General features: G+C 41.6%; 1 protein-coding gene across 48 annotated transcripts in view; it reads left to right on the forward strand.

Moving 5' to 3' along the window:
* The window catches only part of RIMS2 (regulating synaptic membrane exocytosis 2), a 659,880-nt gene that overhangs the window by 453,924 nt on the left and 187,313 nt on the right, over positions 1 to 18,643 (forward strand). For all 48 annotated transcript variants that reach the window (XM_073679706.1, XM_073679709.1, XM_073679704.1 and 45 more), the window contains 2 exons: positions 4,190 to 4,320; positions 10,622 to 10,793. In XM_073679706.1, coding sequence (XP_073535807.1) covers positions 4,190 to 4,320; positions 10,622 to 10,793 — 303 coding nt within the window. The remainder of the gene's footprint in view (positions 1 to 4,189; positions 4,321 to 10,621; positions 10,794 to 18,643) is intronic.

The raw sequence follows: 18,643 nt of genomic DNA on the forward strand, positions 1-18,643 counted from the left end.
AAGGGAGAATTGTAGATGGACAGCTTTCTTTATGCGAGCAAACTAAATGAGACATAATTTAATTAATAAGGTTTTATAATTATATACTCTACATTCGTGGTCTATCCTAGTATCTATGCATAATTGGTGGTTGTCCAAACCACTACATCTCCGATGTACCCGGCAGTGGGCACCATCCATGGTCCAGAGCTATCTTCTGCTCCATTACATCCAGCCACTGGAGCTGATAGCAACTGATCGGTGGAGGTGCCGATAAGTCATAAGTCATAACTATCAAGTCATAACTATCAAAGTAATGAACACCCCCTTTAATGTTGACTTACAAGCCCATATGATTTATTACAGGTGATAATTGCCAATTCCTGGACAGTCTGTAAAAAATTTTCTTTTCCATTGTCATGGGACGAAAAAAAAAGATGTACCTCTGAATTTTTTTTTAAAGCTCAATGAGCTTTTCCAGATAAGATGATGATTGTAAATAGAATTTTACAGTGTAATTGCTTCAAACTTCTTCATATCGGTATTTTCATCTATGGCCATGTATGATATTTATCATAGCTTTTCAATGTAGCTGTATAAAAAATGTTAGCTGGATCATTTTTGAATAAATTGTCCAGAAGAAAAGGAAAAAAAAATATTGTAATTGCTCCCAAAACTGTTAAATATTCTGTCTGTTTCCCAAAATATCTTAGGATTTTATAAAATATAATTAACAAGATATCTGGCTCCTTCCCACTCAGTATTATCTAATTGTACAGATACAAGCCTTAATTAGTATCTAATGCACAGCGCTGCCCTAGATATGGATGTTTTGCTTATTTAGAGCATTCCCTCTCTCTACATTGTAATTAGAGAGAACGTTTTGGTTTCAGGATGAAAATGGAATATGTTGTACAATAGTGGTAAAATTAGTTAGAAACAAAGCCGCCATGTCATTTGTGTCTTATCACATTGTTCCCCTGCATTGAATATGGTATTAAAATGACTCTGGAAAGTTTCCTAAAACAGTCAGAGCAGGGGCGTAGCTAGGCTTGGACTGGAGAAACACTTGCCACGCGTACTCAACAAGAAGGCTTGGACTGGAAAAACATGTGCTACGCGTACCCAACAAGAAGGCTTGGACTGGAGAAACATGTGCCTTGTGTACCCAACAAGAAGGCTTGGACTGGAAAAACACTTGTCACGCATACCCAACAAGAAGGCTTGGACTGGAAAAACATGTGCCACGTGTACCCAACAAGAAGGCTTGGAATGGAGAAACATGTGCCATGGGTGCCCAACCAGACGGCTTGGACTGGAGAAACACTTGCCACGCATACCCAACAAGAAGGCTTGGACTGGAAAAACATGTGCCACGCGTACCCAACAAGAAGGCTTGGACTGGAGAAACATGTGCCCTGGGTGCCCAACAAGAAGGCTTGGACTGGAGAAACATGAACCATGGGTACCCAACAAGAAGGCTTGGATTGGAGAAACATGTGCCACGCGTACCCAACAAGAAGACTTGGATTGGAGAAACATGTGCCATGTGTACCCAACAAGAAGGCTTGGACTGGAAAAACACTTGCCACGCATACCCAACAAGAAGGCTTGGACTGGAAAAACATGTGCCACGCGTACCCAACAAGAAGGCTTGGACTGGAGAAACATGTGCCTTGTGTACCCAACAAGAAGGCTTGGACTGGAAAAACACTTGTCACGCATACCCAACAAGAAGGCTTGGACTGGAAAAACATGTGCCACGCGTACCCAACAAGAAGGCTTGGACTGGAGAAACATGTGCCATGGGTGCCCAACCAGAAGGCTTGGACTGGAGAAACACTTGCCACGCATACCCAACAAGAAGGCTTGGACTGGAGAAACATGTGCCATGGGTGCCCAACAAGAAGGCTTGGACTGGAGAAACATGAACCATGGGTACCCAACAAGAAGGCTTGGATTGGAGAAACATGTGCCATACGTACCCAACAAGAAGGCTTGGATTGGAGAAACATGTGCCACGCGTACCCAACAAGAATGCTTGGATTGGAGAAACATGTGTCATGGGTACCCAACAAGAAGGCTTGCATTGGAGAAACATGTGTCTGGGTACCCAACAAGAAGGCTTGAATTGGAGAAACATGTGTCATGGGAGCCCAACAAGATGGCTTGGATTGGAGAAACATGTGCCATGGGTACCCAACAGCCTCGGCTGTGGTATTTAGATACAAGGCTAGGGCAGCAAATTGAAATTTTGCCCTAGAATAAGGTAAGCGTAGCTACAACCTTGTGTCAAAGAATGAAATGGCCTCATAAGACGGTGCTGACTCCTAATATCAGTGGATGTTCATAGGCTGCTGGGGGCAGGGTCAGGAGACCAATATACAGTGGATGTGCCATAAATGTTCAAGAAGGGAATACTCCATTAATAGCCTTTGTATGTCTCTGAATTCTTATACAACTCTAATGTGTTTCCATGTGTGCACGAAAGAAGAGAATAAGGAGTGCCACCATAAAGTGCGCAGCTTCAGTAGCCCGTTGAGCCTTCTACCATTCTGCTGTGTGCATGATGCCCAAATACATACTGACCAACTTTCCAGCAGGATATTGATTGTGTCACACAAAGAATACCACCAAAATTTCCATGTCCCTGCCATGCCCCCTTTCAGACCATACTTCTTCCACATCCTGAATGTGTGTGTAGATGCCAAGGTTCCACCATAAGGCTAGGGTCACACAACCGTGTATTCTCTCTAACGATAAAAGCGGCCTGATTACGCTAATCACACTCTGATCAAACTCTTAGTTATACTATTTTCTTGGATGTGGAGGACAAAAAAAAAATTCTCCATCTATTCTAATCTGTCAGTCCGTGAAAATCAGACCACACTCGGATTCATAGACATGAATGATAATCCGATAATCAGATGCAACTCGTGCATGCTGCGATTATCTTCCTCTGTCGTCAAAACTGCAGATAGCACTCGTCTGATTTTTACGCTCTTGTGCACGAGCCCTTATACTTCTGCTTTCCAGGAAGTTTCAAGAGGCTTCGGCAGCACTAGGGAGACTTGAGAACTTGTTCAGAGAGTCACCCCTTTCTCCGGTAAAGATGAACATCACACTTCTGACTTAGAACAAACTAAAAGGGGAGCTATTAATCCAGCAGGGGATAACCTAAAGCCTGCAAAATTGTGATTGCAGCTCTGGAGTAAAATACAGATTAAAACCCTCGATCAATATAAGATAAGTGATGCAATATGTTTAAAAAGTTATTTTTTTTTTATTAATGTAGATGTATAGTATATGGAAAATATAAAATGGCAACATGCACTCAATTTGTTAACACCTTGTGCTCTTTACTCTCACACGTTATGAACATGTTATTATTTCTGTCCTACTTATTAAGTACTGTATATACATCATTTTTTACAGCAAAAACATATGGTAAGATTCAACAATCTATTTCCTGCCAAATCATGGAAATGACAATGGTGGAAGCAGTGACTTGTCCTGTGTAAACATAATGGCAATCATCATCCGATGAACGAACAAATTGCACATTCTTCGGGTGATTGGATGGTTCATCCCAGGTTTAAGATCCTCATTCTTGGTTGAGCATTGTACAGATGATGTGCTGCCAATAACCATAGTACTCTTGGCCTACAGGTCATCATATGAATGATCGTTTCGTGTGCATAGAATTCTGGGCGGCCATTAAATGACCGCCGATCGGCTTGTAGGTGGCCAATCAGCGGTTGTGTAATGGCCGCTATTGGTTTGTCTAAATGGGCCATATTTGATTTGTAGAATGAAGTAGAGGTTGGAGACCTAGCTGAAAGTTCTCATTCCCTGTGAAAAGGGACCTAATTGCTAATGACCTGCCCATATTTTACTTCCTTTCTCTATTCTTACCCCTGAACCCTGTTGCAAATTCATCTTGATGACCAACACCACTATATAATCCAGAGAGGGAGGAACACTCTGAGACTTGTAGTGAAGGCCACCAGATTACTATTATTGGGTTCCTTGAAGAAGACTGTTGCTGAGCATTTCCATATATAATTACCCTGGTATTTCCGTTCTTAGATCGACCTACATTTGCCATTCTATCTTCATTCCGCATGAAGCATATTATATCTTTTTCTGTGTATGTAGCATAAGAGCCACTGTTTCCCCTGAAATGACACTCGTCGTTTCTCTTCTGCAGATAAAACTCTGGTATGACAAAGTTGGTCATCAATTGATTGTCACTATATTAGGAGCTAAGGACCTGCCATCAAGGGAAGATGGGAGACCGAGAAACCCTTATGTTAAAATTTATTTTCTTCCGGATCGAAGGTATGTAAAAAAAACTAATGTGGTAAAGGGATTGTATATTATTACAAGGCTGGGGACTGCCTTTTTCTTGACATAGCCTCACCCTTCTCCATGACAATGTTTACTATCAGCCGTATTCAGGGTGTTGTAGGGGTTAAGGTACTCTTTATAATGAACCCTTTTGGGGCAGGTTGAAGAAACATACATTAGTGGCAGCACAGAATGTTGTACTTTAAAGAGATAATCTGAGAATTGAAAGTTTTCCACTATCCTTAGAATCAGGCTTGAACTGGCCAACAGAGTAACCGGAGAAACCTCTGGTAGGCCTCCCCTGTAAAAAAGTGCTGATGAACAGGGATATTACACTTGATTCACAACTTGCAGAAAAAGTTATCATCTAATCATTCACTAAACAAACTAGGCAATTTAATATTACATAGAAGCAAAAATAAATTGGTGTACTAGGGTCAATATATATATTCTTGCACCGTGTTAGCCAGTAGATAGAAAAATATTTAGATTTGAGATTCCTCAGTGGTTGATACCTTTTAATGGCTAACTGAAAAGATGGTAACAAATTGCAAGCTTTCGAGACTACTCAGGTCTCTTCATCAGGCATAGTATACCACAAAATCTGAAGAGTCACATATTTATACACAATAAGACACACAAAAATGCAATAGGTAAGACAGGTGATGAAAAGCAGAGTTATTATGGAAGAGATAAACAGTTCTGGCTATAAATATTTTAGCAGTTAATAGATAAGTAGTGTGAAGGTTTTATTGTCCTGTGACTAGGTCCAGTGTTGTGATGGCCTCACAAGTCTGAGGAGCACATTCCTTAGTTGTTATAGAATGACATAAATCCATGCGACACATTCATTCCTGCTCTGAAAGTGTTAAAGGTCACCATCAGTTTATATTCTGAGATTCTTCTTTCTCTTTGAGATTTGAAGTTACCTTTTAATACCAGTAATTTCATGTCTTTTTTTCATAAAAGACATGAAATTACTGGTATTAAAAGGTAATTTCAAATCTCAAAGAGAATGAAAAATCTCAGAATATAAACTGATGGTGACCTTTAACACTTTCAGAGCAGGAATGACTGTTTAGTAGACAGGTCACAAAATCCCAAGCCAGCTCCCAGGTGAAGGCAGTACATGAGAAAAGTGTTGTATACAAGCACTGATGTAGATTCTTATGGGTATACACCTTTAAGAGATAAACATTTCAAATATCCTTTGATGAGAGTTATAGATAAGTGAAGGAGTGGATCTTTTTTCACTGCATACTTAATTTTTAGCCAAAATAGAATAGCTATTCTTTTCATCTGGATGACATGGACATGGTGTAATACCGTATTTCTCCTGCGATTGTGCTGCAGGAGGAGTGAACACTTGCTGACAAGTTCTACCAAAGATTGCAGATGATCATCGTGCTTTGAGCAGCAGGACACAGCTTAGCTTATCATTGGGGAAGGGCAAAAATGGCTTACCAAAAGCTGACAACCACTTTACTTTATTTGCAAAGGAATAGCAATAAATAGTTAGGGGAATCTTTGGTTCTGAAAAATGCATCTGATCTACTATAATGTCCAGATAGCGGAAGAGACACAGATTCCAGGAAAGTAATAGTTGTCTCCTGACTGACTTTTATCCCCTCCTGCAGTAAGTCTGCACATGTCCCATACTCGTAATACTTGTAAAGTGCTGTGGAATATGTTGGCGCTATAAAAATAAAAATTATTATTATATTATTATTACTCTGCATGCTAATGGACCATCTGGGAGTCCATTGGACTATTTCTGTAATCCTAGAATTGTGGGGGGGTGATACATTGCAATGCCGGGCCTATATTTACGCTAGCGTGAAAATGAAAGTGAGTTCGGGTATAAGAATTACATCCTAGGAATCTGTCTTCAGTTATCCATGCCTTATAATAGTTTAAAGAAGTTCCCCCAACAAGCTTTTTATTGACTAAATTTGTGTAAATGTATATCTAGTAGTGTAAGTAATATAATCATTGTTCTCTGTCTTCCCCGGTTTCCAGCGTTGCGCCGTTCCTCTTCTAGGTCACGTGGCATTTAAGCCGATTTGCTGGAAGTCTATGGAGTGATAGGATGTTACTCCATAGACTTATATTGTAAAAGTGACTTCCGGCTCTCACGTAGACCCCAGTGTGAGCCGACAACTCAGAATAGCCGTCATGTTATCCAGAAGTGGACCGGAGTGGTGCTGGAAACGGGAGAAGACGGCGATTAGTTAGTATATTACAGTACTTACCCTATACTACATATGCATTTACATGAGTTTAGGCAATAAAACATTTGGTGGCAGTGATGTTTTTCACGGTGTCTTATTATACTGGAACCAAACAGTAGGATAACCACAATAATGATTACCTAGATTGTTCTAGGTGCCTGCAATCTATAAAGTGGTCGTCCTAACCATCTATATATAAGCAGTTAGTGGAGCTATATAATATGTTTTCAATTGATTCGAGCCAAAATACATTTTGCCGCAGCCAATAGAAGCACTCAGAGTTATTACGTACTTAATACCACGCTTTGTGATTGGTTGCAGTGGTGTATTTCAGGTTTCCCGTATGTCTACAAATAGTCCCCACTCTCTTACCACCCATCGTTTAGAGTTTATTGCTTCTTTCGGATAGAATTTCATTAGTGCGCTATTAATGAAGGGGAGATTCTCAAATACCAGCTAACTTTTAATTAGGTTTCATATCTCCTATTGAAGGTCATTAAGGTATTTTAATTGCAGATAAGCAATATAAATTTACCCTCCACTCATTAGAGGATTCTCGTGTAACTTGTGCCAAGTGCCCAGATTCCTATCTACTAATAAGTAAAATATGTCGATACTTTTAATGAAATCCTGCTATTACTAGAATTATGTGTGCAAGAAAAGGGTCAACTGAGAAGATATAAAACATAAACTCCAGTGCGATCAAAGGTCTTATTAACTATTAATTCTTAAAGGTTTTGTCCTTTATAGCCTAAAGGGGGTTTCTACTTAGAGAAAGTGGTCCATAAATTCTAAACTCTTGTAAAATAACAAAATTAGGTAGTGCCTCTCCTGGTCCAGCGCCGGCTCTCCACCGCTGCTTCTATCTCAGTGTTTTGGCTGCACTGAGATACAGCTTACATGACTACTGCAGCCAATCACTTAGTGGTTCAGTCACACAACGCCTGCTCTCCGCCATTGCTTCTGTCTCAGTGTTTTGGCTGCAGCAGTGACATCAAGTCTACAGCTCTCATTACCGCTGCATCCAATCACTTAGTGATTCAAACATATAGCGCCGGCTCGCCGCCACTGTCTCTGTCTCGTCACTTCGACAGCTCACATCGCCCCTGCAGCTAATCAATTTATGGCTCGGCCATTGAATGCCTGCTTTCCGATGCTGCTTTAGCCTCAGTGTTTTGGCTGAAGCAGTGACATCAAGTCTACAGCTCTCATTACCGCTGCTCCAATCTCTGAGTGTCTCAGCCGCTGTGTCAGTCACCTACAGTATCCGAGTATATTCGGCGTGCTCGAGTGTTATGTTTGTGTCACTCCGTGTGCATGATTTGCGACTGTTTGACAGGTTTAATACATGTGAAGAATGCCTAAGAAACAGGCATTCCTCACATGTATTAAAGCGGTAAAACAATCGCAAATCATGCACACTGTAACATACCTGGCGGCGTCCATCTCCCACTGTGCAAGAGGGCGCACTTGATCTCCTGTCCAGAATGTCTCTCTGGCTTCCCTCCATGCTGTCTGTTTGTGTCTGTTTCTGCTGCTTAAGGGCGGCGCCCGATCACTTCCTGCCTTTTGTACCTGCTGTGGGTCACACCCCTTGTGCGTCCTCAGCCTATTGCTGTCTGTCACTTGGTATATAGCTCAGCAGCTCCCTTCTATCCCTGCCTGAGCATAGTGTTTCCTTCAGTGTGTGCTTGCACTCTGAAGGTGCCAGGTCCCGTCTCTTGTCTCCTGCTTTTTGTATCAGTTCCCGTGTCTGAACTGAGTCCTGTATGTCTCCTGCTTTGCGGTATCAGCTCCCGTGTCTGAACTGTGTCCTGTATGTCTCCTGCTTTGCGGTATCAGCTCCCGTGTCTGAACTGAGTCCTGTATGTCTCCTGCTTTGCGGTATCAGCTCCCGTGTCTGAACTGACTCCTTTCTTTGTTCTCTTGTCTGTCCTGTCTGAACACGCTCCTAGCCTGTTCCTCTCGCCTTCTAGTGGCCGATTTCCTTGACCCGCTCCTGTGTCTGGTCTGTCCTGTCTGAACACGCTCCTTGCCTGTTCGTTCCGCCTTCTAGTGGCCGATTTCCTAGACCCGCTCCTGCGTCTGGTCTGTCCTGTCTGAACACGCTCCTTGCCTGTTCGTTCCGCCTCTCTGGGGGCCGTATTCCCAGACCCGCTCCTGTATCCCTCTGCAGTGTCGGTCTCCTCCGTACACTCAGTTCCAGTCTGAACTCTCTCCTGTCCTTTACCTGTTTTGCCTCTATGTCCATTCCCTTCCTTTTTCTGCAGAGTCTGAACTCGTACCTAACTCCTGCTTGTTGTCTCTGCAAGTACTGTGTGAGTATCTGGCTCTGTCTTTCCCTTCCTGTCTGTTCCGTGTGAACAGAGCCCTGTCCTCCCTGCTCAGCCTTGTCTGCACTCTAGCTGTGCTTGCCTGTAACCCTCTGCCTGTATTGTTCCTGAGTCCCGGTGTGTACTGGGTCCTATCCCGCCTGTGTTCCTACCTGCTAGTGCCTCCCTGTCTGCACTCTAGCTGTGCTTGCCTTTACCCCCCTGCCTGCATACCCGCCTGCCTGCATACCAGTCGTGCCTGCCTATACCCTCCAGTCTGTGTGCCAGCCTACCAGCCTGTTCCTGTATTTCCCTGTGTGGGTCAACAGCCGTGTCCGGGGTCTGTCCTGGAGTAGCACCTGGTCCCTCTGCTCGGTTCCTCCTTGGTGCACTGGCGTCGTATGCCGTCGTGCGACCCTGGTCGGATCGGGTGAATACTTAGTCACGCCCCTCCAGGCATTCACTCTCCGGCACGGTCCAGTGGAATCACTACCAATCACACGCACACGCCGCTTAGCCCGGGCGTGTGCATAACACGCACAAAGTGGCTCAAACATAACATTCAAGCATGCCGCAAATACTCGACAAGCACCTGAGCATGCTCGCCAAAATGGTTAACAGAACACGCTCACTCATCACTACTGGACAGCCATTATGATTACCTTCATGGAGCAAAAGCGTAAAAATCTAAATAAAGATCTTTTCTAAGATCCAATAATATGGTCCTTCATAACTCATAACTTGCAGTACAAAAACTTGAGGTGACAGGAACGTAGAGAACTCGAAACAAGAACATCTCTGACCGAAAGGGGAACACCTTAGGACCCAACGAAACCAAATGTAAAATGGACTCCATCTCTGCCACGTACCGAAAACACAAGTCACATGAATATGCACCATCTTCTTTAGCACTTCATGAGTGTAGTAAACCCTATTAAGGAATTTAGATTAAATTAAGCAATCTCTAGCGCTCACTTCCTCCCCTTTCTCCTCCAGCAATTCAGGTACATGAGCTTTAGCAAATGGCTTGACAAAGGAGGTCTGCAATAGTGCATACGCCTGGGTAAGGGGCTTGGGCAGGTCAACAATCCCCAAAATCACTTCAAGCCTCAAAAAAACAATAGACAATGGTGCAATGCCAAACTGAGATCATACTGCATGACCCAAAAAGCCACAGTAAGTAAATAGTATAGATGATTAAAATCAGGATTAGCCCATGATGGCCCTCTAGGCGAAACCAATGTTGTGTCAGATCCCCCAACCACATTTTGCACCAACGTCCAAACCCTAGTCACTGTTTTCACTGTTACTAGTACATGTGATGATGAGAATATATCTGTATAACAGGTAGGTTAGACCTTTGTAACGCCCTTTAACACTGTTGTAGCATTACTCATATGTATGTCAATCCACCAATGGGAATATACCAGCTGCGACGCCATAAAGTAATGGTATAGATCAGGGGATGCTAGACCACCTCTGTGGGATTGGGCATTTTTTATTTCACTTTTTTCCTCTTGAGGGCCTCTGACGGTGGCTTACTCTCCCATGAAGATCACGTGCTTCCCCGTCAAGTCTAGCGTGTATGTCTATGGGGGAATAAAGGGATATACTGTAGTATTTGGCCAACAGCTGTCTGATGTGTGGGCATCTTCCATAAAGTTATAATGTTTTCTTTGATTACTGAACTTCTGTACTTACAAATGTAGGACAGTAAAGTTGTGAAATCTTGGTATTATTTTTTTGAAGTGACAAGAACAAAAGGAGAACAAAGACTGTGAAGAAAACAATAGAACCCAAATGGAACCAAACGTTCATTTACTCTCCGGTTCCCCGACGAGAGTTTAGGGAACGAATGTTGGAAATCACACTTTGGGATCAAGCCAGAGTTCGAGAGGAAGAAAGTGAATTTTTAGGAGAGGTAATGACTCAAACTTCTTGATAGTTTTCTTATAGTAGAAACTTACAGTCTTCATGTCCATAGGAACCTTCTTGGATTTCCTTTTTTTTTTCACTTGTGTAGCTGAGTGATCTGGGTATATATCTCACCATTAAGGTAAATGGAACAAAGTCAAATGTTCCATCCATCACTTTTATATTGAAATCAATGGGGTGATGCATGGAAATAATGGATGTCGTCTGTGACGTCTGGTGGTTCGATCCACCGCATTTGTTGTCCAATGGATTTTTTTGATTTAAAGAAGAAACTTGGATGGGATGATAGATTGGATGACAGATGTCATTTACAATAAACAGGAAAACATTACATGCAACATATTCCTGTCCATCTTATCTGTCACCATGACAGGTAATGAATAATTTCAAGACATTTCCAAAGGAAATAGAATTTTATTGAAATCAATGGGAACTGTTCAGACTTCCATTTCTCAGCACATCTTAACATCAAACATGGTGGAAATGGAAGTGGACAGAGACGACGGAGAAGAAAAAAAGCACTAGTTCCAGCCAAATAAATACGGTCCTGGATCTGCTGCATTTTAAATAACTATTCACCCAATCCATGGCCGAATTCCTAAAGTTAAAAATGTGTGTTTGTGCTAAATGTTTCACATTAATTGGGCTGTAATTTGTGATATTTTTACACACTCTTAGTTGGATTTAATAACATGTTTTTGAGTTTTCGAGCAAAGTGCCAATAACCTAAATAACATCACCTGACAAAGAGTAAGGCTGTGCGAAATGTTGCATAAAAGAGCCAAGCTCAACTAAACCCATAATTGTAATCCTTGAAAAAAAGAGGTATTTTATGTATGTAGTGAAGAGTTTTTGGAACAAGCTAAAGGTTGTTATAAACTATACCCCCTCCGACTCCATCAATCAGTGGTGCAGCACCTGCTTATTACACATTACTCATACATTCTGTATGGATCTGGAGGAATGAAAATGATGGTAGACTTCATTGAAGGCAGTGTGCATGAAGCATTCTTTCTAGAGTTCTAGATATATATATATATATATATATATATATATTAAAAAAAAAAAACAGTTTTGTGTGTTTTTATGAGCTGTGTACAACAATATGCCTCCCCATGTGGTTTCCTGCCCAGAGATTTGTTCTGGGGGAAAGAGAATCTGTCATCAGGATTTCGTTCCCAAACTATTTATATGTAGCTCTTTCAAAGACTTTCAAAGACATGTCCAGCAATACATTTACATGGCCAGTCGGTTCCTCCATTACTGAGAAATCAGCATTTGAACTGATATGCAAACAAGACGGAAGAACTGTTTGTTGATCTGAAGCCTCTATCACTCCAGCTCTATTCCCCACCCATCGCCATGTCTGCTTGTCTGACTGCTTCTATGCTGTGTGACTTCAGGCAATGGAACCATCAGTCAAGCAGGAGGCGGGGAATAGAGCTGGAGTGACAGAGGCTGAAGATCTACTATAGACCTTCAGCCTCATTTGCATATCAATTCAAACTCTGATTTCTCACTAACGGAGGAATGGATTGGCCATATAAAGGTATTGCTGGACTTGTCTTTGAAAGAGCTACATGACCTTATAAATAGATTGGAGAGTGGGAGTAAAATCCTGCTGACAGATTCCCTTAAAGGGTGGACTTTCGTTCCATTTGCTAGGCTTGATAAAGAACTTCTAGTTTGAAATGCTTTGCATTGTGTGGGAACACAAATGTGTATGCACATATGAAATAAAATAAGATGTATGTCTTCATTATCCGATCATGCTCTGTTTGGACGGTGAAGACTGTTTGCCCTCTACATCCTCTTTGAATCATTGTACGTAGCAGACTGCAAAACAAGTTAGTCAGTGAGCTCCTTCCAATGGTAGAGTTTGTAATCCTTAACTCTCTTCTCCTGAACTCTTTTAAGGTGATTTATGACCAGTTGTTAACTCATTCTGCAGTTTGCTATGTACTGTGATACATAGAAGATACAGAAACCAAACGGTCCAACATTTTTACTAAAATAGTATTACAAAAACAATTTTTATTAAAAATACAGTTATATGAAAAAGTTTGGGCACCCCTATTAATCTTAAGCTTAATGTTTTATAAAAATTGGTGTTTTTGCAACAGCTATTTCAGTTTGATATATGTAATAACTGTTGGACACAGTAATGTTTCTGCCTTGAAATGAGGTTTATTGTACTAACAGAAAATGTGCAATCTGCATTCAAACAAAATTTGACAGGTGCATAAGTATGGGCACCTCACCAGAAAAGTGACATTAATATTTAGTAGATCCTCCTTTTGCAAAAATAACAGCCTCTAGTCGCTTCCTGTAGCTTTTAATGATTTCCTGGATCCTGGATGAAGGTATTTTTGACCATTCCTCTTTACAAAACAATTCCAGTTCAGTTAAGTTTGATGGTCGCCGAGCATGGACAGCCCTCTTCAAATGATCCCACAGATGTTCAATGATATTCAGGTCTGGGGACTGGGATGGCCATTCCAGAACATTGTAATTGTTCCTCTGCATGAATGCCTGAGTAGATTTGGAGCGGTGTTTTGGATCATTGTCTTGCTGAAAGATCCATCCCCTGCGTAACTTCAACTTTATCACTGATTCTTGAACATTATTGACAAGAATCTGCTGATACTGAGTGGAATCCATGCGTCCCTCAACTTTAACAAGATTCCCAGTGCAGGCATTGGCCACACAGCCCCAAAGCATGATGGAACCTCCACCAAATTTTACTGTGGGTAGCAAGTGTTTTTCTTGCAATGCTGTGTTTTTTTGCCGTCATGCATAACGCCTTTTTGTATGACCAAACAACTCAATCTTGGTTTCATCAGTCCACAGGACCTTCTTCCAAAAAGAAATTGGCTTCTCCAAATGTGCTTTTGCATACCTCAGCCGACTCTGTTTGTGGCGTGCTTGCAGAAACGGCTTCTTTCGCATCACTCTCCCATACAGCTTCTCCTTGTGCAAAGTGCGTTGTATAGTTGACCGATGCACAGTGATACCATCTGCAGCAAGTTGATGCTGCAGCTCTCTGGAGGTGGTCAGAGGATTGTCCTTGACTGATCTCACCATTATTCTTCTCTGGCTTTCTGATGTTTTTCTTGGCCTGCCACTTCTGGCCTTAACAAGAACTGTCCCTGTGTTCTTCCATTTCCTTACTATGTTCCTCACAGTGGAAACTGACAGGTTAAATCGCTGAGACAGCTTTTTGTATCCTTCCCCTGAACAACTATGTTGAATAATCTTTGTTTTCAGATTATTTGACAGTTGTTTTGAGGAGCCCATGATGCAACTCTTCAGAGGAGATTCAAACAGGAGAACAACTTGCAAGTGGCCACTTTAAGTAGCTTTTCTCATGATTGCATACACCTGGCTATGAAGTTGAAAGCTCAATGAGGTTACAAAACCAAAAAAAGTGCTTTAGTAAGTCAGTAAAAAGTAGGTAGGAGTATTTAAAACTAGAAAATGATAAGGGTGCCCATACTTATGCACCTGTCAAATTTTGTTTGAATGCAGATTGCACATTTTCTGTTAGTACAATAAACCTCATTTCAAGGCAGAAACATTACTGTGTCCAACAGTTATTACATATATCAAACTGAAATAACTGTTGCAAAAACACCAATTTTTATAAAACATTAAGCTTAAGATTAATAGGGGTGCCCAAACTTTTTCATATAACTGTATGTTTGCATTTAATAAAAAAAAAAAATATTGGAAAACTCATTGGCAAATTTTGGTTTCTCAAGGACTTGAGTGCAGGGAAATTCCCAGTCTTTTTTTTTTCTTTATTTTTTTATAGTTTTAAATAATTTAAATAATTTTTATAATTCTGACAAGGTATGTGCCTATGTATTGTGTATGTAGGAACTTGGAGCATGGCCTAGAGATGCAACCTTTCATTGTTTGCCCCAAGAAGAAGCTTGGATTATTGTATACAGTGGGGAAAATAAGTATTTGATATATTCATGATTTTGCAAGTTTTCCCACCTACAAAGAATGGAGAGGTCTATAATTTTTCGTAGGTACACTTCACCTGTGAGAGACAGAATCTAAAAAAAAATTCAGAAAATCACATTGTATGATTTTTAAATAATTAGATTGCATTTTATTGTATGAAATAAGTATTTGATCACCTACCAACCAACAAGAATTCTGGTTCTCTCTGTTAGTTTTTCTTTAAGGCTGCGTGCACACGATGCGTTTTTCATGCGTTTATGCTGCTGCAGCGGAAACGCATCAAAAACGCATGGTAATCCGCACCCCATGGTCCCCAATGGCATTCCGCAATGTCAATGCACATGCTGCGGATTTTTCCGCAACATTTCTGCAGCGCTCATAAATCCGCAGCATGTTCATTAATTTTGCGGAAGCGCAGCGGAAGCGCCGCCATTGACTTGCATTGAGACGCATAGAATCCGTGTCTGTACATTTGTACAAGCGGATTCTATGCGTCTCTATGTGCGGATGGTACCCAGTTCTGGAGGAGAGAAGACTCTTATCCAGACCTGCGTACCATTGTACCTGTAAAAAAAAGAATAAAATAATGAATAAAGTTATATTCACCTTTCCGACGGCTCTCTCTGCATGCCGGCAGCGCTGAAGGACCTTCGGTGACGTCACAGTCATGTGACCGCAGGCCCTTCACCGCTGTGTCTCGCGATATGCCGGCAGCCGGGAACCAGACAGGAAGGAGCGCTGCAGCACACGCCGGGGAATCGGGGGTGAGTATAGCTTTATTTTTTTTATTTTTACGGTCACACTGTATAAATCCATGCTGTTTGCATGGATTTATATAGTGTGACCTAGTTGTCAATCACTTTTCCAAGTGATGCTATCGCCTGGAAAGCGCTTGTCAATCTGCATGCGGAAACGCATGTGAATCCGCATGTATTCTGCAGGAAAAACGCATGCACAATCTGCATGCGTTTTTTCTGCCAGGGAGATGCAGAAATGCTGCAGAAATTTTCTGCTTCATTTCTGCATCGTGGGCACATAGCCTTAGAAGCCCTCCTACTCTGCACTCATTACCTGTATTAATTGCACCTGTTTGAACTCGAAACCTGTATAAAAGACACCTGTCCATACACTCAATCAATTACACTCCCACTTCTCCACCATGGCCAAGACCAAAGAACTGTCTAAGGACACCAGGGACAAAGTTGTAGACCTGCACAAGGCTGGGATGGACTACAGGACAATAGGCAAGCAGCTTGGTGAGAAGGCAACAACTGTTGGCAAAATAATTAGTAAATGGAAGAAACAGAAGATGACTGTCAATCTTCCTCGGCCTGGGGCTCCATGAAAAATCTCACCTCGTGGGGTAAGGATGATTCTGAGAAAGGTCAGGAATCAGCCCAGAACTACACAGGAGGACCTGGTCAATGACCTGAAGAGAGCTGTGACCACAGTCTCAAACGTTACCGTTAGTAACACACTACGCCATCATGGATTAAAATCCTGCAGGGCACCCAAGGTCCCCATTCTCACGCCAGCACATGTCCAGTCCTGTTTGAAGTTTGCCAATGACCATTTGGATGATCCAGAGGAGGCATGGGAGAAGGTCATGTGGTCAGATGAGACCAAAATAGAACTTTTTGGTATCAACTCCACTCGCTGTGTTTGGGGGAAGAAGAAGGATGAGTACAATCCCAAGCACACCGTCCCAACCGTGAAGCATGGTGGGGGAAACATCATACTTTGGGGGTGCTTTTCTGCAAAGGGGACAGGATGACTGCAACGTATTGAAGGGAGGATGGATGGGGTCATGTATCGTGAGATTTTGGCCAACAACTTCCTTCCCTCAATAAGAGCATTGAAGTTGGGTCGTGGCTGGGTCTTCCAGCATGACAATGAACCGAAAGACACAGCCAGGGGAACTAAGGAGTGGCTCCGTAAGAAGCATTTCAAGGACCTGGAGTTGTCTAGTCAGTCTCCAGATCTGAACCCAATAGAAAATCTTTGGAGGGAGCTGAAACTCAATGTTGCCCAGCGACAGCCTCGAAACCTGAAAGATCTGGAGAAGATCTGTATGGAGGAGTGGGCCAAAATCCCTGCTGCAGTATGTGCAAACTTGGTCAAGAACTACAGGAAACGGCTGACCTCTGTAATTGCAAACAAAGGTTTCTGTACCAAATATTAAGCTCTGTTTTTCTATTTTATCAGATACTTATTTCATGCAAGAAAATGCAAATTAGTTATGTAAAAATCATGAAATGTGACATTTGATTTATTATAACTCATACAGTATATACAAAACAGTAGGATTTATAGTGTGGTTAATTCAGATATTTTTACTTTTAGAAACTTTTATAGAATTACAAAAAAGTTATATTATTCTTGGTTTACAAAAACATGAGAATATACATAGTCTCCTTACACTTTGTTAGTGGTTGATAACTATCGCCCACAATCTTCACTTGACATCACCTCGTGAGTGCCCTGGTCTTTCTGCTACAATCCAGGTGCAATTTTCTCTTTATATCCCAAGGTTCAGTTCAAACAATCGTGCAAAAACAGAAAAAAAGATCAAACAACATCAGTTTCCAACACTTTGTACTTAGCTTCTATTGATACTCACTTTTTGGGGAGGGTCTGATCCTATATTCCCCCATTTCAGCTAGACCCATACATTAAAGCATCAACACGTTTTGCCGGTCTTCCTCTTCTTCAGAAGTTAGATCCATCCTGACGAAAAGGAAGACCCATGATATGTTTTGTTACCTTAATATATTTACTAATTAACTATTTTTTTCAGTTTTTTTGCAGTATTGAGGATTAATAAATTGATAAATGCAATTAGATTGTTTGTGGATAATTGGGAGTTTGTGTTACTGGTTGTAAACCAGTCTGAGGAGGATTGGAGATGGATCTACCTGGAGTAGTGTAGTGTTGTTACTACAAAAAATGTGAGTGTTATTTAAACAGGGCTGTGAAGTCAGTAAGCCAAATCTCCCACTCCAACTCAGACTCTAGCTTCTCAATTTTTACTGACTCTGACTCCCTCATACATGTTTAAGTGACAAATTTACTGTAGTAAAATAGTAATATCAGACGTTTCCTTACCATTATTATACAGTATTCAAGCTATTTAGATAGAACATAAAATATTTTTTTTCTGTTCACTCTAGCAGTTCTGAGATGAGTACAGGCATTCCTTCCCAGCGCCTTTTTCCTCTGATCTGTAGAGGAGGAGCCTCACTACTCAGCATGTACATAAAGTGCAGCACAGATTCATCTCAACTAAAAGCTGAGATCCGAAGATCAGGAACAAAACAGACATTTAGGCTGCGTGCCCACTATGCGTTTTTCAAGTGTTTTTTGCCGCGGAATTTCCGCAGCTAAAACGCTTAAAAATTGCTTGGTAATACGTGCCCCATGGTCCCCAATGATAATCCGCATATGCTGTGCACATGCTGTGAAAATTTCCGCTGCTTATTATCATTGCGGAAAAATACGCAGCATGTCCATTAATTTTGCGGACACGCAGCGTAATCGCCGCCATTGACTTGCATTGAAACACATAATATCTGTGTCAGTACATTTGTACATGGATATTATGCTTTTCAATGCGCGGATGGTACCCTGGTCTGGAGGACAGGAGACTCTCCTCCAGACCCGGGTACCATAGAAAACTGTAAAAAAAAGAATTTAAAATAAAAAATAAAGACTATACTTACCTTCCGATGTCCTTCCGGTGTTTTCTCTGCTCCGTCTGGTCTACTGTATGGGTCGCAGTGTTGTGAAGGACCTGACACATGACTCAATGATGTCACCGCAGGTCCTTCACACCACCGCGAGCCGCCCAAGACACCAGACGGAGCA

This window comes from Phyllobates terribilis, unplaced genomic scaffold (genome assembly GCF_046119375.1).
Source record: "Phyllobates terribilis strain yellow unplaced genomic scaffold, ASM4611937v1 Scaffold_4__5_contigs__length_816908805, whole genome shotgun sequence".
Taxonomy (NCBI): Eukaryota; Metazoa; Chordata; class Amphibia; order Anura; family Dendrobatidae; genus Phyllobates; species Phyllobates terribilis.